This window comes from Octopus sinensis, linkage group LG26 (assembly GCF_006345805.1).
Source record: "Octopus sinensis linkage group LG26, ASM634580v1, whole genome shotgun sequence".
Taxonomy (NCBI): domain Eukaryota; kingdom Metazoa; phylum Mollusca; class Cephalopoda; order Octopoda; family Octopodidae; genus Octopus; species Octopus sinensis.
Window position 1 is genome coordinate 23,041,025 of NC_043022.1, and position 23,488 is coordinate 23,064,512.

Genomic DNA, 23,488 nt, shown 5'->3' on the forward strand with positions numbered 1-23,488 from the left:
CAACATGAAATGAAATGTTTTGCTCAAGAACACAATGCACTGCCCAGTCCAGGAATTGAAACCACAATCTAGAAGTCATGAGTGCAACATCCTAACCATTAGCTGAGTGGACTGGAGCAACATGAAATGAAGTGTTTTGCTCAAGAACACAATGCACTACCCAATCCAGGAATTGAAACCATAATGCCCTGATGCAACACCAGGCAGTGGCTCTCATGGCTGCTGATCTTAACTGATTGGAAGTGTTATCCTGTACATTGTTTTGTGTTGGTATAAAAGATGGGCTACAGCAAATATTCTGCTCAATACCACAGATTTGCTTGTCAGTTGTTTGACCTTAACCAGTTGAACATGTCCCTTAGAGGCTGACGATATATGCATCTCTGATCATGAGCAGAAGTAGTGGGGGAGCATCATAGCCATGTATTGAAAGGAATTCTTTGGAGTTTGAATAATTGACTTCTGGAAACATGGGTGTTTCGTTCAACATCCTTAAACAACCCTTATTCAAGGATCATTTGAATGGGTTGGGCTACTCGACCTGGAGAAAATTCTAACTGGGCCCCACTCTGCAAAGTCATGCACTGATTATCCTGATATGAGATCACCATATCACACACATATGGTTGTAATGCGTATGCCTGGTGTACCCATATGAGACAGGTAGTCATGGGGGTATACTGGGCTCTGTATATTTTACCCCAGTGTCACTTTGATGACATGCTCAGCTCTCTCACTCTATAATAATAATAATAATAATAATAATGAGCTTATTGCATACAGTGCTCAGACACACAACACAACATTTAAAAGGGTAAAAACGGGGACAGAATTCAACAATAAGTCAACTAAGCAACAGTAGTAAGGCAAAATTATATGCGCTATACACTGAATAAAGCACTTAAAGACAGAACAGAGAACAATAAAAGAAATATAAAGAGGAAAGAATGCATAGATATGTCATAAATGGGATTGATGAATTTTAGGTAACTGAATTTAATGCACAATAAACACAGCATGTCATATATACTTTCCACAGTATAATATATTATATCGCTGTGGCATTCCATCAGTTACAATGTTGAGTGTTCCAGGTGATCTGATCAACGGAACAGCCTGCTCATGAAATTAATGTGCAAATGTGGAGAGTATTATATATTATATGTAAGATTGACAGAGCAGCTAACCGGCTTCCATGCCAGTGGCACTTAAGAGGCACCATTCAAGTGTGATCATTACCAGCGTCACACTACTGGCACTCGAGCCCCGTGCTAGTAAGGTATTAAGAGCACCATCTGAGCGTGATCGTTGCCACAGCGGCTATCTGGCCTCCGTGCTGGTGGCATGTAAAAAACACCTTTCGAGCAGGATCGTTACCAGCACCACCTTATTGACACCCGCGCCGGTGGCATGTGTAAAAGATTCGAGCGAGGTCGTTGCCAGTACCGCCTGACTGGCACGTAAAAGCACCCACTGCACTCTCGGAGTGGTTGGCGTTAGGAAGGGCATCCAGCAGTAGAAACTCTGCCAAATCAAGATTGGAGCCTGGTGCAGCCATCTGGTTTGCCAGCCCTCAGTCATACGTCCAACCCATGCTAGTATGGAAAGCGGACGTTAAACGATGATGAAATGATGATGATGAAGATAAATATGGACAGTAAAAATAAACATACCTCAAAACTAACCAATACATTCTTGGGATGAGCAAATGATTGACTGCTGTGGTTACCCATAGAATTGGTATAGTCAAACGAGCGAGGTGTGACTGAAGTGAGAGACCCACCAGTTCCGTTCATTGTGTAGTTGGATGATCCAAATGTGGTGGAGGGACTGGCATTTCTTGCTGACGTCACAGACTGGGGAGAAGCTGGCTTCTTGGATTTCCTTGGATCTAATCAAAAACAACAAAAAGAAAACATTAAACACAGTTCTATATTTAAGAGATGAGGAATTATGTACATTATTTACATTTCAAGAATATTTGTCTTCATCTTGCTTGTTGTTAACACAACATTTCAGCTGATATACCCTCCAGCCTTCATCAGGTGTCTTGGTGAAATTTCGAACCTGGGTTCTCATTCCTAAGGTATTTTACGATGTTGTTGTTATTATTATTATTATTATTATTATTATTATTCAGGCCACTATCTGGAATCGAACTCGAAATCTTGGGGTTAGTAGCCTTATGATAGACTACATAATACAGAGTATGTCATGTGTATTGGTCTTTGAGTGGGTGGTATGCCTTAAAATAATTACCATCATCACTGCCATTATCACCACCACCACTACCAACCATCATCATCACCATCTTATATATATATACATACACACATATACGACAAGCTTCTTCCAGTTTCCGTCTACCAAATCCACTCACAAGGCTTTTGATTGAGTGACTGTATATTTTTAAAACTAACATTGTGGGGCAGGTGCGAGAGGCTGGACCAGGCCATTTTGAACATAAAACAGGAAGACTATTTTGGCCGGATCTGGCCAGTTTAAATGCTTAGGGGGTGAGTCATAACATATGGTTTCAATTAATCTACAAAACATAGTGGTTTTTTATTACCTACACAGTATAGACATGTGTACAAAGGAAAGTAAAGCAATCTTATATCACACTGACCTCAAGGTTTATTATCTCAGTTAACTGTAAGCTACATAGTTTGATATTATATCTGACATACTTTTAGTTCCTAATTTAATTTGGCTCTCCCTCTACACACTCTCCCCTCTACATACTCTCCCCTCTACATACTCTCCCTCTATCCACTCATCTAACTCTTTTTCTCTCAACTCTCCCCTCATTCTCTTCTACTTCCATTTCAGTTTAAACATAAAAGATATATTGGTAGTGGTTACCTTACTGTTTATCTGCGTTTTATGTTGTGTGAACATAAAAAATTCATTTGGCGACTTAAGCTAGTTATGACGGTTTATGCCTCTCACTTGCAACATCTGTTACATGTTATGACAGGAGAAGAGTTAAACAAAAGCCAGTTTTAATTTTACAGTTTCCATGAACGTGGGTACAAAAGAATCTGAACATCAAACCCTAACAAAGTAGCATTGCTAATAATAATAATAATAATGATAACAGTAGTAGTAGTAGTAGTAGTAGTAGTAGTAATAATAATATTGAGACCCCCTTTGGTAAGACACTGACCATAGGCTTGCACCTAACTCATTGTATCTTCCCCCAAAATTGACAATACATCCCTCTAAATTTTATTCTTGTTCTTAAAAATTTACTGCAATGTTGTTACCAGTTCAAATATGCTTGTGGCACATTTGAACCTGTAAGCAAGCCAGTCACTGTGTTTTGTCATGGGGAAAATTTTTTGCTGTAAACCAGGCACAGGAGTGGCTGTGTGGTAAGTAGCTTGCTTACCAACCACATGGTTCCGGGGTCAGTCCCACTGCGTGGCACCTTCTACTATAGCCTCAAGCCGACCAAAGCCTTGTGAGTGGATTTGGTAGATGGAAACTAAAAGAAGCCTGTCGTATATATGTATAAGTATATATATGTGCGTGCGTTTGTTGTGTGTGTTTGTCCCCCTCCCCCCAACATTGCTTGACAACCGATGCTGGTGTGTTTACGTCCCCGTAACTTAGTGGTCCGGCAAAAGAGACCAGTAGAATAAGTACTAGGCTTACAAAGAATAAGTCCTGGGGTCGATTTGCACTACTAAAGGCAGTGCTCCAGCATGGCTGCAGTCAAACGAGTGAAACAAGTAAAAGAGTAAAAGAGTAAAGGTGTAATATTTCCATAACAGAAGGTGTAAACGACAGGAATCTAAAGCAGGATTGTATTGAGTAATAGTTGGAATGTTTCAGTAAGACAGATTTATAAAGATTTGTTGATTTTCTCATAACTGATGTTAATTATTAACACTATCAATGCAGTACTTAACGGATACAGCAATGTATCAGGGTATTATATATAACAACAGATTAAAACATTTAGTCTGTCATTGTAGTTACAATTAGCATTGTTTTTTTTTTTTTTTTTTTTGCTATACTATTTTGTCCCAAACAAGGCTTGAGGCCACTACAGTGTAAGGGACTACAAAGAAGGGAAAGAAGGGGCTTACAAATTCAAAATATGTCAATTGACAGAAAAGCTTAAAGGACTGAATATCGCAGACTATAGGAAAACAAGATGATGGTAGTGAGTTCAAGACAAAAGCAGTTCAAGCTATTTTATTTTTATTTATTTATGTGCCCTTTTCAAGCCTAGCCAGGCTCATGGGCCCAGTTTCCCGGTTTCTGTGGCATATGTGTTCCCACCAGCTGGATGGGACGCCAATCCATCGTAGCGTTACCCAAGAAACAGGAAGAGAGAGTGAGAGAAAGTTGGGGCGAAAGAGTACAGCAGGGGTTGCCACCACCCCCTGCCAGAGCCTCGTGTAGCTTTAGGTGTTTTCGCTCAATAAACACATACAACGCTCGGTCTGGGAATCGAAACCGTGATCCTCCGACCGCGAGTTCGCTGCCCTAACCACTGGGCCATTGCACCTCCAGTTAAAGCTATTGGAATAAAATAAATTATAACAAACACAAAGCTTAACCCTTTAGTATTCAGATCGCTCTGTCAAATCTAATGCTTATCTATTTATATTTTCTTGAGTTAATCATGCATCATCTCATAGCTTTGAGATTTCAATGATGTGATTGTTTATTTTTACTGTGACATTGTAGAGTAGGTGAGAAATGTTGGATCTGGCCAGTTTGAACATAAAAGTGGCAGAATATTTTGGCTGGATATGGCCAATTTGAATGCTAAAGGGTTAAAGAAACTATGTGCCTGGGAAGAGAAGCAGGTGACATGTTTAAAGGTCTTGACAGAGGGTACTAGACTATAAAATTCATCAGAGCAATAACCATGGAGAGGTTTTTGTTTCTTTGGTAATGATGTTGTTCTGAACTAGTTTCGAGGCCTCTGTAGGATGAGGGACTCTAAAGAAAGGAAAAAGGGACCTACAAATTCAAAAGATGTCATTTGACAGAAAGCTTAACCCTTTAGTGTTTAAACCGGCCATATCCGACCCAAATATTCTATATGTTTTATATTCAAACTGGCGATATCTAACCTCTCACACCTAACCTACATTGACATTCTAAAAATAAGCAATCACATCATTGAAACCCCAAAGCTATAAGATAATGCTTGATTAATTCAAAACAATTTGAGTAAAAAATATTACATTTAACAGAGTAATCTGAATACTAAAGGGTTAAAGGACTGAATAATAATAATGAAATTATTGTATACAGTGCTCAGGTGCACCACAACTTGTCGAAAGTGCATATAAAGCATATGCAGTAATGTACAAATGTCTGGAAAGTGAACAGTGCATAAGTCAGATACAGGCTTGCGTGTGTATGGAGGGGAAAAAGTTAGGTGTAGTGTTGGCGAATCTCAGGAAGCATGGAAGTTTTGAAAGATGCAGTGCTCCGACAACTAACAACTGCTGCCGGCAGCTTGTTCCATACTTCAGCAACTCTTAGTGTGAACAGGTGTTTCCAAAAGTCATTGGGAACTGTGCTGTTTTCTGACTATGTAAACATGTCCACGGGTGTTAGACAAGTGGAGTTTGAAAAGGTGTTCAAAGTTGTTTTAGTAAGATTGTTAATAATATCTATTTCTTTACTACCCAAAAGGGGCTAAACACAGGGCACAAACAAGAACAGACAAACGGATTAAATCGATTACATCAACCCCAGTGCGTAACTGGTACTTAATTTATCGACCCCGAAAGGATGAAAGGCAAAGTCGACCTCGGCAGAATGGTTAATAATATCAGAGATGAGAGGAAAACAAAACAATGGTAGAATTGTTAGTGCACAGGACAAAATGCTTAATGATGTTACATCTGTCTTTACGTTCTGAGTTCAAATTCTGCTAAAGTCAACTTTGCCTTTCATTTCGTCAAATCGATAAAATAAGTTGAGTATTGGGATTGATGTAATTGACTTATCCCTTTCCCCAAAATTGCTGGCCTTGTGACAAAATTTGTTATCAATATCATCTCAGCTTCTCCCAAAAATTGCCTTTTCCTCTCCTTAAAACTGAGAACAGCACCATGATATCTGAGTATAATATATACCCCAAGTGCAGGTTATCTAGCCCACCAATGTAGCTATATACAGCAATGTACAAGGGTAGCTAGAGCGCTACATACAGCAATGTTTTGTTATATATAAAGAGTGAACAGATCCTTTTGGTTTGAACGGCAGTTTTTTACATAATTTCTAGGTAACTAAAAAATTTTTAACTTCGTATACTGGTAGAATGTGTTTATAAAACATCTTTTTCTCTTGGCTTTATTGAGAAAATTCTATTGTTTGTAAGATATTTGTTGTTTTTTTTCTTCAATTTCTGCAATTTCAACCAATCACTGACGTCCATTGAGGTAAAAAAACATTCTGTGCCATATGAATATATCCGTTGCTTAAGAAACAGATTGGGTTTATTTACATTTGTGAAGAAAAAAGATACCCTTCCCCCACCCCCACCCTAAAATAGATTGAAATGCAATAGATCCATTCTAGGGTCATAATTATGGGTGACAATTTTATATGACACTGCTAGAAATAACTGCCATTCAAACCAAAAAGATCCAAGAGAACTAGTGTGTCACTCATATAGATGCACTAAGATACCTGTGTTGTCATAACAGTAGACTGTCAAAATATAACTCACATTTCGATAACATTGGATGACTATGTCTTAATAGATATATAAAAATTTCTCTGACAATCTACTGTCAAATTGGTAAGGAGGTGGGAAAGAGCTCTGGGGAAAATATCTACTCTGGTAATTTGAAGATATTTATATGGAGGTGCATGGCTTAGTGGTTAGGGTGTTGAACTCATGGTCATAAGATTGTGGTTTCGATTCATGAACAGGATAATGTATTGTGTTCTTAAGCAAAACACTTGATTTCACATTGCTCTAGTCCATTCAGCTGGTAAAAATGAGTAATTCTGAGACAGATCAGCATCCCATCCTGGGATAAATATTTATGCCAGAGAAATTAGCTTTATGCTTGTTACAAAGCAATGTGAACTAACCACACACACACACACACACATACACACACACACACACACACACACACATACACACATACACACCACACACACATACACACCACACACATATACTCTTTTTACTCTTTATTCTTTTACTTGTTTCAGTCAGTTGACTGCGGCCATGCTGGAGCACCGCCTTTAGTCGAGCAAATCGACCCCAGGACTTATTCTTTGTAAGCCCAGTACTTATTCTATCAGTCTCTTTTGCCGAACTGCTAAGTGATGGGGACGTAAACACACCAGCATCGGTTGTCAAGCAATGCTAGGGGGACACACAAACACACACATATATATATATACATATATACGACAGGCTTCTTTCAGTTTCCATCTACCAAATCCACTCACAAGGCATTGGTCGGCCCGGGGCTATAGCAGAAGACACTTGCCCAAGATGCCACGCAGTGGGACTGAACCCGGAACCATGTGGTTGGTTAGCAAGCTACTTACCACATAGCCACTCCTGCACCTATACATATATATATATATATATATAGATGTGGAGGCACAATGGCCCAGTGGTTAGGGCAGCGGACTCGTGGTTGCAGGATCGCGGTTTCGATTCTCAGACCAGGCGTTGTAAGTGTTTATTGAGTGAAAACACCTAAAGCTCCACGAGGCTCCGGCAGGGGTTGGTGGCGATCCCTGCATTGTTTCTTCTGTTGACCTGCTCGCTTAGCCAGCGGGGTGGTGTCATTTGAAGGCTAAAACAATGCGAAGCGCATTGTGACCAGCGATGTGGTCAGTCACGGTGATACATATATATTTAGAAAGAGAGAGGGGGAAGGAAGGAGAGAGAGAGATGTATCCGTATACAAACAGTTCTCTAAACTAACAAACTGAAAAATGAAACATTTTACTGAGAAAAATGTAACTCACATAATGAGCAAAAATTTAATAAAGGAATGATGAGCAGGAGTGGCTCTGTGGTAAGTAGGCTTGCTTACCAACCACATGGTTCCAGGTTCAGTCCCACTGTGTGGCACCTTGGGCAAGTGTCTTCTATAGTCTCGGACCGACCAAAGCCTTGTGACTGGATTTAGCAGACAGAAACTGAAAGAGACCCGTCATACACACACACACTAATACATATACAGAGTATAAAGAAAGTCACAAAATATGGGATGAATGCATTTATTTCAACAGTTGATACCCATAGGGTGATGGCCGTTTCGCAGACAACGTTATGCAAAGAAAGTTTATATTAGTATAAAATGGATTATTTTACATGTCTGCGCTAGTGTGTAATGGTAAAATTTGCTTCGTACTATTATTGTACATTTTAAAATAAATGCAGATATTCACAGCAAGCTAGCGCTAGACCAAAAGAGTTGTCTCCCTTGAACATGAAGCACTACCGTAAATCCTCGAGTATAAACCGCATTTTTCCCCAAACTTTAAAGGTCAAAATCCTAGTGCGTACTATATACGAAGTTAAAAATTAAAATTATTTTCAAAGCAATGTCCGAGTCTCTATTTGCTGTCCGGCAATGTTTATTCAGACGCATTTTGTGATGTCGGGCGTGAAAATACCTTAAATCATCCATAATTTTCAGTTAGCAACATTTATTAAACGCTATAACTGTTATTTCTTTATTTCTGCAAACAAAATGCACAAAAAAGCTACACGTTTGCATTATGTTATATATACAATAATGATAAAGGACGTTAGCGTATACATTTTTACAAACCAAGGACATATAGACCTCCTTGACTCAAGTTAGAGAAGGGGTGCGTATTATGCACAAGGTTTAGGTTTTTCAGAAGTACAACCCTCTAAAAATCCCCCTGCGTATTATACTCAAGGGCGGACTATACTCGAGGATTTACGGTAATCTATTGCTTTGAGATAGTTTTAAATTTGAAGAACACTGGTGTAATAAGATATAAAAACAAAACTGTGTGCGTGTCCGTGCGCGCATAGTGAAAGAAAGATGACAGCAGACGACCAATATATGACTTATGAGATGATATCCGTTGTAGGTATTCTTCTGAATCCTTTTTGCCCCTTTTGGAGTATAGGGCCTCAACAGTTGTTTTCCACTTGTTGCGGTCACTGGCGTGTTTCTTGGCTGCTTCCCTTGTCAGGCCGGTGGTCCTGAGCTCGTCCAAAATGTTCTGCTTCCATGTCTGCTTCGGGGCGTCCTCGCCTCCTCTTCCCCTGCGGCTTCCAGTCAAGTGCTCGTCGTGTCACATCAGAGGGTTCCTTCCGCAGTGTGAGTCCGATCCATCTCCATTTCCTTCGTCTAATCATTGCAGGTATATTAATGTGAAAATCTTAAGTAGTTAAAACCAAGACACAGACATACATACACGGAGATCCACACACAGGCACACAAGTAGACACACAGCCAGACATACACATATAAAGACACAGACAGATAAACATACTTTGAAAACTATCGCAATAAGAACTAAAAGGAATGATAATCCAGCAACTAATCCCATGTCATTAACCTAGATTTGCATTATTTTTAATCCCAAACAATCTTCGGCACAACAGCACTTAGAATGTTTATATATATATATTACGTACACAATACAGATTATCTCACATGTTACACGAGGGGCATATATATGTACATAATTCACTACTACACTTGTAATTTGTCAAGATAGAAATATGCATGCATTGTGTGTATACATGAGAACCTTTTGCAACTTGTACATACAAAGAAACTTATTTAAATTGATTATGATTCACTGATAAATATGTTTCAGCCATGAACTCATAGACGTAATGTTTCCTCTCTCTACTACTCCTAAAATAACCTCGATTTTGAAGTTTTTATTGTATTGTATATTTATTACATTGGTTTCAAACGTTGTCATAATATCAGCAATTTTAGTGTGTGTATGTGGGGGGAGGGTATGGTAGGTTGGGATCTTTTCGCTTTGACCGGCAGATTTTTAAAATAATTTTTTTGTAACTAAACACTTTTAAATTTCGTATACTGGTAGAATGTGTTTATAAAACATTTTTCTCTTGGCTTTCTTGAGAAAATTCTATAGTTTGTAAGATAACGGACAATTTCAATTGACACCAGAAATAATTGTTGTTTACACATTACGGCAGAAATCGTTTTCACCTTAATAGACGTCATTGATTGGTTGAAATTGCCGAAATGCAAGAAATTAAAGACCAAATATCTTACAAACTACAGAATTTTCTCAAGAAAGCCAAGAGAAAAAGATGTTTTATAAACACAATTTACCAGTATACGAAGTTTTAAATTTTTTAGTTACAAAGAAATTATTTTAAAAATCTGCTGGTCAAAGCGAAAAGATCTGTAGGTTGATTACATCAACCCCAGTGTTCAACTGGTACTTATTTTATCGACCCTAAAAGGATGAAAGGCAAAGTCAATCTTGGCGGAATTTGAACTCAGAATGTAAAAACGGACAAAATGCGGCTAAGCATTTTTGCCTGACATGCTAAAGACTCCAGCAAATTTATCGTATCAATAGCTATTTAGTACATTTCAAAATTTAGATAAAGGTATAGCTGTATGATTGAGAAGTAGGCATCCCAGCCATGTGGCTTTGGGTTCAGTCCTAATTTCTGGCACTTTGGATAAATATCTTCTATAGCCCAGGGCCAATCAAAGTACTTGTGAGTAGATTTCATAGAAGAAAACTAAAAGATGACTGTTGTGTGTGTGTGTGTGAGTATTCCTGTCTTGACATCACATGATATTTGTAAACAAGCATCACCGTCATACAAATGCTGTTTGTTTGCAGTCTTCTGTAGAAAAACATGTCTTGCCATGAGGAAATATTAGCTTGTATGGAAACAGGTGACGGTTGGTGAGAAAAAGGGCATCCAACCATAGAAAATCTACCTCAGCAAATTCTGCCAGACTCATGCAGGCATAGCAATTGATTTCAACTCCATTTCTGATCAGGTAAATTTCAAGTTCATCATGCTTGCAGACCCCATTTCAGCCAATCAGAACTTTGTTCATGTGAGAACTTCTAGAATTTTCCTTCAATGAAGGCCTTAAAAACAGATTTTTAACATGAAAAGCCAGAGGGAATTCAGATTTTGTTGAATCAGTCTCAGGTGAATTTCCTCTCTTGTAGCTGTTTTCACAGCTCTATGATCAACCCAACATGATTCTCTTGATAGCTGTTTTCACAATTCTATATCCAACCCAGAGATGGATTAAAAAACCAATGCTGCCATATGTAATTTTAGCAATGTGAAAAATCAGCCTAATTATCAATTACCTGTCAGAGATCTCCAGCACATGTAAAATATGATGTTAATATAAGATCGATTCTGTCTATATTGCACGAAGCCTTGTAATAACGTAGCAACAAATTATGTACACAAACTGAAACCAATCTTTGTCATAATCAACACTACACAGGCATGGGAAAATGGACGTATGATGATGGTGATGAAGATGATGATGATGATGAAGATGATGATGACAATGAAGATGATGATGATGATGATGAAGATGATGATAATGAAGATGATGATGAAAATGATGATAATGAAGATGATGATGATGATGATGATGATAATGAAGATGATGATGATGATGATGATGATGATAATGAAGATGAAAATGATGATGATGATGATGAAGATGATGATAATGAAGATGAAAATGATGATGATGATGATAATGAAGATGAAAATGATGATGATGATGATGATGATGATTATGAAGATGATGATGAAAATGATGATGATGATGATAGTGCAGTAAAGCAAAACACCTATGTGTAAAAAAAAAAGAGGAATTCATTACGTTTTGCCTCCCCCACACCAAAAAAGAAACTCTGGCTGCATACCCCCATCTCTAACCATTTCTCATTTCACTTTTATTCCCTATGCCCACTTGCAACTTCTACCCACACTCACACAGCCCCCTATAAATCTGTTCTGTCCCCACTCACTACTATTCCCCTTCGTTTTTTTCGTAGCCTGCAGGTCCACCCTAATGCCTCGTCACTACTATTCTTTGTAAGCCTAGTACTTATTCTATCGGTCTCTTTTGCCGAATCGCTAAGTGAAGGGGGCATAAACACACCAGCATCAGTTGTCAAGCAATGCTAGGGGTACAAACACAGACACAGAAACATACACTCACACATATATACATATATACGAAGAGCTTCTTTCAGTTTCTGTCTACTAAATCCACTTACAAGGCTTTGGTCGGCCCAAGGCTATAGTAGGAGACACTTGACTAAGATGCCACACAGAGGGACTGAACCTGGAATCATGTGGTTGATAAGCAAGCTACTTACCACTCAGTCACTCCTGCACCTATATTTTATATATATATATATATATATTATATAGAGGGTACTATTATTCATAGGTACTGCACACTAGGAGGGACTTTTGCAGTCAAAACTACTAAAATAAACAAATTGTACTGAATGCAAAACTTCAAAGCGAGTCATTTAAAAACAGAATTTAGTTACATATCACCTGTGATTTCGCAATCAATGAATAATAGTACCCTCTATATAATATAAATAAGTATTTTCAAAGTTGAAAAAATTTACAGATTTTTTCTCTTACGAGGTTTTTCACGCTAACTACTGATAATTTCTTATAAAGATTTTATCCTTATTTTTTAAATATATATATACACACACACATATATATATACTATTTTATCTCTCATTCAACTCCATCCAGGTTACTCGTACACCCACTCTTCCATAATGCAAGTTGCCATACAGCTTCGCTACACCAAGAAACCTGTCCTGCTGCCTTCTTTCATAGTTTGGTCTCTAATGAGTTATCTTTTATCTTTTACTAGATTCAATCCTTAGACTGCAGATGTGCTAGGCACTATTTCTTTTATTTGTTTCAGTCATTTGACTGTTGCCATGCTGGAGCACCACCTTTAGTCGAACAAATCTGCCCAAGGAGTTATTCTCTGTAAGTCTAGTATGTATTCTATTGGTTTCTTTTGCTGAACCGCTAGGTTATGGGGATGTAAACACATCAACACACACACATATATACAACAGGCTTTTTTGATTTGACAGATATTTGTCCTCATCTTGTTTGTTGTTAACACAATGTTTTGGCTAATATACCCTCCAGCCTTCATCAGGTGTCTTGGGGAAATTTCAAACCTGAGTTCTCATTCCTAAAGTATTTTTTGATGTTGTTGTTGCTATTATTATTATTATTATTATTATTATTATTATTATTCAGGTCACTGCCTGGAATTGAACTCGGAGTCTTGGGGTTAGTAGCCCGCGCTCTTAACCACTATGCCATATGCCCGTGGTCATATGGCTTTTTTCAATTTCTCTCTACCAAATCCACTCACAAGGCTTTGGTCGGCCCGAGGCTATAGTAGAAGACACTTGTCCATGGTGCCACTGTGTTGAAGAATTTTAAGTCAAATGAATCAACCCTAGTACTTACTATTCGTTAAAGGCTGGTATTTATTCTATTGATCACTTTTGTTAAACTGCTAAGTTACAGGAATGTAAACACACCAACACCTGTTACCAAGCAGCGTAACTGGTACTTATTTAATCGACCCCAAAAGGATGAAAGACAAAGTCGACCTCGGTGGAATTTGAACTCAGAACATAGCGGCAGACGAAATACCGCTAAGCATTTTGCCCAGCGTGCTAATGTTACCACACAACCACACCTGCACCTATATGTAAAATATACAGCAAAATAGTCAATAAAATTTGGGTGCCATAATACTGGAAAACGTATTGTTAGGATTTATTAGGTGCGTAGAAAACAGCGAGAATGCAAACAATAAAGTATCTGTTAACTTTTAACAGGTTCTGGCAGATTGAATTCCTGTTTGGATCTAAGAGAATCTATTAAGAATGAATAAATATAATATTAAGAGAAATAAATGAACAAAACTAATGAGAGATTTATGATCAACTATTGTAAATGTAATGTATGTAAATCAGGATAAATTGATATGAAGAAAGATTTGTGAAAGTAGATAGGAAATATATATTTAAGAGTAGTTACGGAAAAGAGATCAGATACTTGTCTGGTCAAAAGTAGATAGAGAAATTTTTCTGCTAAAAATAAACCAATGAAAACTAATGTACATAAGAGAAATAGGTTAAGTTGTTTGATTGGTTAGAGAAAACCGAACCTGCATCTCAGGTTGACTAATAAACAAGTTAGAAAATAAGTAAATATATAGATGCATGCATACATACACACACATGTATAAAGATATATATATATATACAAATACAGATATACAAAATCATATATATAAATGTACACACACATACATACACACAAAATTATATACATATATGTATACACAGACACATGAGTATATATATATATGTGTGTGCATGTGTGTGTGTGTGTGTATATATATATATAAATATAGGTGCAGGAGTGGCTGTGTGGTAAGTAGCTTGCTTACCAACCACATGGTTCTGGGTTCAGTCCCACTGTGTGACATTTTAGGCAAGTGTCTTCTACTATAGCCTCAGGTCAACCAAAGCCATGTGAGTGGATTTGGTAGATGGAAACTGAAAGAAGCTCTTCGTATATATGTATGTGTATATATATGTGTGAGTGTATGTTTCTGTGTCCATGTTTGTACCCCTAGCATTGCTTGACAACTGATGCTGGTGTGTTTATGTCCCCATCACTTAGCGATTCAGCAAAAGAGACCGATAGAATAAGTACCAGGCTTACAAAGAATAAGTCCCAGGGTCGATTTGCTCGACTAAAGGTGGTGCTCCAGCGTGGCCGAAGTTAAATGACTGAAACAAGTAAAAGAGTAAAGAGTATAAAATTTAGAGAAAAAACTCTATTGATTTAGAATTGCTAAATTGAATTTTTCCCTGTAAGTTTGGAATTATTTCCCCTACTATTATTATTATTAGTATATATATATGTGTGTGTTTCTTTGTTTGTTTGTTCCTTCTCGAGCCATGCCTCGCTCATAAGGGCCGGTTTCCCGGTTTCCTTGGCGTTTAGGTTCCTCACCTGGATGGGACGCCGGTCCGTCGCAGGTGAGCTACAAGATGCAGGAGGAAAGAGTGAGAGAAAGTTGTGGCGAAAGAGTCAGTAGAAGTTTCGCCATTACCTTCTGCCGGAGCTGCGTGGAGCTTAGGTGTTTCACTCATAAACACACACATCACCTGGTCTGAGATTCGAACCCGCGATGCCTCGACCGCTGCTCTAACCAATAGGCCATGTGCCTCCACATACATATATATATATATATATATACACACACACACATATATATACATATATATATACATACACACACGCATATATGCATACATACATGATGGCTGCAAACTCCTGTTCAAGTATTGCTATCACCTGATCGAAAATCCCACACATGCAATGCTAGGCTATGACCAGCCATCTTTGTGATAGGTTTTACTTTTTCAAACAATGCCTGTGCATGATGAATTTTTTTATAGTGGTGAAAGGATTTGTACAGATTCAATCCTACTTTCTGAACATAGACAGAATGAACTCAAAAAGAAGAACTAGTTTATATCATCGAATAGTGTCAGTGTTGCAGGTTTTCTCTCAGAGTTTCCCTCTCCTAGAAAGATGTTGTGACAAGAACAGAGGGGCCTCCCATCACAGTGGGCACCTGGACAATAACCCAGGTATTTCCACATCCCTGCACATACATACATATGTACATACATACATATGTACATATATTGTTAGATGGTCATTGACTGCTCATGAGCTCTTCTACCATTTGACAGGTCTTATCTTTTTGTCCTGCAGGCTGTCCAACAATCACCCTCCTTATCAAGCAAACCTGATGGGGTTGTCAGATTAGTTGCCGATGACCCGACCATGCAAACGGTTGTACTGGGTTACATGTTACCAGTAGTGCCCAAGACCAACCTGACACACATATACATGTACATACATACATACATATATATATATATATATATATATATATATATATATATGCACACACACACACATACATATAAGCATACATATACATGCATACGTACACACATACATGCATGCACACACACACACACACACACACATTTTGAAATGCGAATATGAAGGCTGTGAAACTAAAGTTATTTGGCAGTCCATTCCAAAGTTCTATGAAAACATATACTGACAAGTATCAAGGGCAGAGTTAAAATATATATTTTAGAAAATAACTTCCAGTTACTTGACATAAGAGTAACTGATAAATAGTTGTCAAAAGGTGCAGGTGTGGCTGCATGCTAAGAAGTCTGTGTGTGTGTGTGTTTATAATTAAACCACATGTTACATATATACTGATTGTGGAGGCACAATGGCCCAGTGGTTAGGGCAGCGGACTCACGGTCGTAGGGTCACGGCTTCAATTCCCAGACCGAGCATTGTGAGTGTTTATTGAGCACAAACACCAGAGGCTCCAGCAGGGGGTGGTGGCGAACCCTGCTGTACTCTTTCACCACAACTTTCTCTCACTCTTTCTTCCTGTTTCTGTTGTACCTGTATTTCAAAGGGCCAGCCTTGTCGCACTCTGTGTCACGCTGAATCTCCCTGAGAACTGTGGTAAGGGTACAATTGTCTGTGGAGTGCTCAGCCACTTACACGTAAATTTCATGAGCAGGCTGTCCCGTTGATCAGATCAACTGGAACCCTCGTCGTGATAACCGACGGAATGCCATGACGATATACTGATAGTGCTAAATTGTTTCTTCTAATCTTGAAGACTGCTGAAAATTTAATACAGATAGGCGCAAACATGACTGTGTGTTAAGAAGCTTGCTTCCTGATCACATGGTTCTGGGCTCAGTCCCATTGCATGGTACCTTAGACATGTGTCTTCTACTATAGCCTCAATTGAATCAAAGCCTTGTGAGTGAATTTGGTAGGTGGAAACTGAAATAAACCCATTTTGTTTATGTATATATACATATATATATACATATATACATATGTATATATTTATGTATATATTTATGTATATAGTTTCCACCTACCAAATCCACTCACAATGCTTTGATTCAATTGAGGCTATAGTAGAAGACACATGTCTAAGGTACCATGCAATGGGACTGAACCCAGAACCATGTGATCAGGAAGCAAGCTTCTTAACACATAGTCATGTTTGCGCCTATGTGTATTAAATTTTCAGCAGTCTTCAAGACTATTGAAAAGTAAAATTTAAAATTTTATTGAAGCATACTATCTAAACCCAACAAGTTTTCTTGTTTCAGTTTTAAATGATAGCCAAAACTACACCATATGTAATGTCTTATCATCGTGATCACCGTAACCAACCAGGCTATCAGATGTTGCTACACATCGCTGGTCACAATGCGCTTTGCATTGTTTTAGCCTTCAAATGACACCACCCCACTGGCTAAGCAAGCAGGCAAACAGAAGAAAGAGTGAGAGAAAGTTGTGGCGAAAGAGTACAGCAGGGATCGCCACCACCCCCTGCCGGAGCCTCGTAGAGCTTTAGGTGTTTTCAGTCAATAAACACTCACAACACCCGATCTGGGAATCGAAACCGCGATCCTACAACCGCTAGTCCGTTGCCCGAACCACTGGGCATTATATAAGACATTGGTAATGTCTTATATAAAAGAAAATTTATTAGTAACATTATCAGTACCACATATTTAACATATGTGCATTGTTTAATACCAGAAACTGCAGTTTTTCATCTGGGAACAATCACTTTAACCTTTTAGCATTCAGATTACTTTGTCAAATGTAAGTCGTATCTATTCATATGGTTTTGAATAAATCATGCATTATTTCTTAACTTCAAGATTTTAATGACGTAGTTGTTCATTTTTAGAATGACATTTTTGAGTAGGTGTAAGAGGATGAATATGGCCAGGTTGAACATATATGTTTCTTTATTACCCACAAGGGGCTAAACATAGAGGGGACAAACAAGGACAGACAAATGAATTAAGTCGATTATATCAACCCCAGTGCGTAAATGGTACTTAATTTATCGACCCTGAAAGGATGAAAGGCAAAGTCGACCTCAGCAGAATTTGAACTCAGAATGTAACGGCAGACGAAATACGGCTACGCATTTCGCCCGGCGTGCTAACAGTTGTGAGCTGGATATGACCAGTTTAAATACTAAAAAGTTAAAGATGTATAGTGCTAAAAAACCTTGATATACTTTGGAACAAGGCAACACAAAATTGCCCCAGATGTGATCCTTCATTTCACCAAGAATACTCTCATTTATAACACAAAACATCTTTAAAAGGAGAGTATTGTGGTTCGCTTGAAGCATTGTGTAATGTTTGTAAAGAATAAAAAGTTTTGAATGGTACAACAATACACTATAATACAGACAATGGGCTTTATACCTGTTGTAGAAGGCAGCGAGCTGACAGAAATGTTAGCGCGCTGGGCGAAATGCTTAGCAGTATTTCGTCTGCCCTTACGTTCTAAGTTCAAATTCCGACTTTGCCTTTCATCCTTTCGGGGTCGATAAATAAAGTACCAGTTTTGCACTGGGGTCAATATAATCGACTTAATCCCTTTGTCTGTCCTTGTTTGTCCTCTCTATGTTTAGCCCCTTGTGGGCAATAAAGAAATATTTAGTCATCCATAGTCTGATATGATATTTCGGAATAAAATTCCTTCTTCAGATATTCTTAGATGGAGTCGCTGCTAAACCGATTATAGCAGCGACTCCATCTAAGGATATCCGAAGAAGGAATATTATTCCGAAATATCATATCAGACTATGGATGACTAAATTACAACAGGTATATAGTCCATTCTCTGTATTATAGTGCATTGTTGTACCATTCAAAACTTTTTATTCTTTAGCTTTAAAGGGATTTTTCCCTGAACAAAAATCACAGCTTCTGGCATTTAAATAACACACAAACACTAAGTATGTTGTATAGGTAATGTTTACACAGTAGAGTTGCTTTTAATGCACAATCTCAATATGATCAATAAAATTGTCAATAGAATTACTCTTTTTTATTATTTAAAATAAAAATGAATTCTAAAAAAAAAAACTATCAAAAATTGTTGCTTTATCTAAATCAACAAGGTTTAATTGATCGTCATTAGAAAAATAGCATAGGTATTTTTTCACAACTTGACCTAAATTTCATATGTGTGTGTGTGTTTTGCTTGTTTCAGTCATTAGATTGTGGCCATGCTGGGGCACTACCATGAAGAAGTTTTAGTTGAATGAGTCAACCCCAGTACTTCTTGTTTTCCCAAGTCTGGTACTTATTCTATTGCTCTCTTTGGCTGAACTGCTAAGTTACAAGGACACAGACACATCAGCACTGATTGTCAAGCAGTGGTGGGACACACACGCACACACACACACACAACAGGCATCTTTCGGTTTCCATCTACCAAATCCACTGACAAGGCTTTAGTTGGCCCAAGGCTATGGTAGAAGATACATTTGCCCAAGGTGTCACACATGGGGACTAAACCCAGAATTATGTGCCAGAAATATTAGAAAAATCTCAATGTTTCTGAAATATCCTAATGTTGAAAATTGTTATATGCAGCTATGGAAACTAGAAAATGCAGGTAGCACATAAAAAACACCTTTTGAGCGTGGTCGTTGCCAGAACCACCTGACTGGCCCTCATGCCAGTGGCACATAAAAGCACCCACTACACTCTCGGAGTGGTTGGCATTAGGAAGGGCATCTAGCTGCAGAAACTTTGCCAGATCAGACTGAGCCTAGTGCAGCCTCTGGCTCACCAGTCCTCAGTCAAACTGTCCAACCCATGCCAGCATAGAAAGCGGACGTTAAATGTCGACGACGATGATGATGATGCTTCACTCATGAGAGCAATACTGCGTCATTAAGAATAATATAAAATATTTCTACAAGTGTGTGTGTGCTTACATGTATATGGATATACTTATGTGTGTATATATATATTGTATTTGTGTGTGGGTGCCTACAGGAATAAAAGCACAGAGAAACATGGGAAAAGAGGAAGACAGAGAGAGAGAGAGAGAGTAGACAGCAAACTCCGTGCTTAAGATAGTATGTAAATAAAAATGATGGCCAAGAAGGGGATGGTACAAGGTGGTAGGTTAGGAGATTAGGGCCAGGATTGAGAGGGTGGTTATGGATGTGGGAGAGGGCTGATTTTTTTAATCCTTCATTTTGTTGAAATTTGGGTGGAGTAGATTTAGAATTGGCAAACGAAGAGACCAATGAGAGTCGGATTGGTAAAGACAATTGGCAGAGAAATATTAACCGTTGTATTGTTATGTGGAACAGAAGAAGAAAAGACTTCATTCAACAAAAGACTGGCAGGAAAGGAGTGATTTACACACACACACACACACACATCTATATATCTATATATATGTATACATCATCATCGTCATGTTAGCGTGGGTGGGACTTAAACACACACACACACACACATATATATATATATATACACACACATATATATTATATATATATATATATATTACATATATACGTATATATATATATATATATATATTATATACACATACATATATAATACATACATACATATATACATATACATATATACATATATATATATATATATATATATTTGTTTCAGCCATTAGACTGTGCCATGCTGGAGCACCAACTTGAAGAACCTTTAGCCAAATGAATTGTTCCCAGCACTTATTTTTTGTTTTATAAGCCTGGTACTTATTCTATCAGACACTTTTTGTTAAATTGCTAAGTTATGGGGACATGAACAAACCAACACTGGTTGTCAAGCAGTGGTTAGGGACAGGGCTTCTTTCAGTTTCCTTCCACCAGATCCACTCACAAGGTTTTTTAGTCAGCCCAAGGCTATATTAGAAGACACTTGCCTAAGGTGTCACACAGTGGGACTGAATCTGAGCCATGTATTTGGGAAGCAAGCTTCTTACCACACAGCTAAGCCAACATCTACATATATGTGACTGTGTGGTAAGAAGCTAGCTTCCCAACCACATGGTTCTGGGTTCAGTCCCACTGCATCGCACCTTAGTCTTCTACTATAGCCTTGGGCTAACCAAAGCCTTTTGAGTGGGTTTCATACATAGAAACTGAAAGAAGCCCATCATATTTATGTGTGTGTTTGTGTGGGCGTGTGTGTGTGTGTGTGTTTGTCTCTCTTCCATCGCTTGACAACCAATACTAATGTGTTTATGTCCCTGTAACTTAGTGGTTCAGCAAATGTGACAGATAGAATAAGCACTAGACTTATAGAGAATAAGACCCCGGTCGAACCGTCCACCCCATGCTAGCATGGAAAACGGACGTTAAACGATGGTGATGATGATGATGATATATATATGTGAGTGTGCGTGTGTGTGTTATAATTTAGAACAAATGGTAAAAGGTTGTCATTATAGTACTCAGAGTTTCAAATGTCAGTGTGAAGGGCTATGATACATTATCATCAGCTATTAATGGCAACAGACGCTATGAAAAAAAAAAACCATTGAATAAAGGGCAAGTTACTCTAATAGGTAGAAAAAGATAAAAAATGCATGCAACCATATTCTCACAATACACGTGTGAGAGGGTAGATGGAGTTTCTAAAAGGAAAAAGACACTCTGCTTCAAGTTCACCTTTGTCAAGTAACTTAAAGACGTAAAATACATAGGCTCAACCCAAAAACCCGTTAAATGGGTTGATAAGTAAACCAAACAGTCTTAATGAATAGAGCAATATATTCACTCAGAACAATACACAATATGATGTCAGAAATGTTGTCTACACAATATATATGGATTTATTCCAGTGAGACAGCTGTGTGTCAATGGAATTTAAACAATCCTTTATCAATATATTATTTTCTTCTTCTTCTTTTGTCAACTTGCACCAAGATACATAATGTCTTTCAAAGTGGCTAGCTGGTAGAATCATTAGCATGCCAGGCAAAATGCTTAATGGCATTTCATCCGAGTTTACATTCTGGATTCAAATTCCATTGAGGTCAACTTTGGCATTCATCCTACCGGGGGGGGGGGGGCGGAGGGGAGGGCGATGTAATTGACCGACTCCTTCCCACAAAACTGCGCAGGCATATAGCTTAGTGGTTAGGGTGTTGCACTCATGATTGTAAGATTGTGGTTTCAATTGCTGAACCAGGTGATGCATTGTGTTTGTGAACAAAACCCTTCATTTCATATTGTTCCAGTCCACTCAAGTGGTATAAAATGAGTAATCCTGTGATGGACCAGGATTACTCAGGAAACTGGCCCTATTCTCCTCACAGAGTAATGTGGACTAACCATATAACTTTTCTACTCTAGGTACATGGCCCGAAATTATGGGGAGGGGGCCAGTCAATTAGATTGCCCCCAGTATGCAACTGGTAATTAATTTGTCAATCCCAAAAGGACAAAAGGCAAAGTCGACCTCGGTGGAATTTGAACCTAGAATGTAAAGACAGTGAGCTGGTGTCCTGTTCAGGTGGCGAATTTTTACATTATGAAACCGCAAAAACCAGCAACTATGAGTTGATATGACTAGAGAGGGTAACTTTACCTCCCCCAACATTGCTGGCCTTGTGCTAAAAATTTGAAACCAATATTTAGAATCACTAAGGCAACGAGCTGTGGAGGCACAATGGCCCAGTGGTTAGGGCAGCGGACTCGCAGTCGGAAGATCACGGTTTCGATTCTCAGATTTAGCGAAAACACCTAAAAGCTCCACGAGGCTCGCCGCCTTCAGATCAATAAATTAAGTACCAGTTGAGCACTAGGAGCAATATAACTGGCTAGACTCCTCCTTGAAGATTGCAAGCCTTATGTCTATAGTAGAAAGAATTTTAGTGGAGCTTCATATTTTAACTGTTACAAGAAACAAGATCAGCAGGATTCCACAGGAGGATGCTTTCCAGGACTCTGTTAATGGAAACAACACAGGTTTGAGATATGGTATTCAGGTTATGTGTGGATAATACAAGATTTGGGAAGATGATTGACAATGCTGCTGCCTTCTTCTTCTTCTTCTTCCAATCAGGACTCACGCCATTAACCACAGAGAATAATCTCTCATTTGAGCCTACTCTAAGCTACTAAGAATGCGTGTGGCAATTTGAAGATCCACCCACCACACGCGATAGACTGGCGGTTGCACGGGTGCGAAAGCTACATTGTTATCCCCATTCCGTAAACGGTGGCTTTTAACAGGTGGAGAGCAGAACCATCCTGGGGTACAGAGGATTAGCAATCTAGACTAGGGTCTGAAAGTTTACCACACCATAGTGGGTTACACCATGGTTCCTCTGCTTTGTGGCAGAAGTAGGAAGAAAGAGTGAGAGAAAGTTGTGGTGAAAGAGTACAGCGATGTTCTCCACCCCTCCCCACCGGAGCCTCGTGGAGCTTAGGTGTTTTTGCTCAATAAACACTCACAATGCCCGGTCTGGGAATCGAAAGTGCATTCT

The 23,488-nt window shown here is 38.5% G+C and overlaps 1 protein-coding gene across 1 annotated transcript in view; it reads right to left on the reverse strand.

Annotated features, from left to right (window-relative positions):
• The window catches only part of LOC115224874 (hillarin), a 54,913-nt gene that overhangs the window by 10,524 nt on the left and 20,901 nt on the right, over positions 1–23,488 (reverse strand). Inside the window, exon 2 of the mRNA XM_029795827.2 lies at positions 1,674–1,891. Within this exon, the coding sequence (XP_029651687.1) occupies positions 1,674–1,796 (123 nt within the window). The 5' untranslated portion in view covers positions 1,797–1,891. The remainder of the gene's footprint in view (positions 1–1,673; positions 1,892–23,488) is intronic.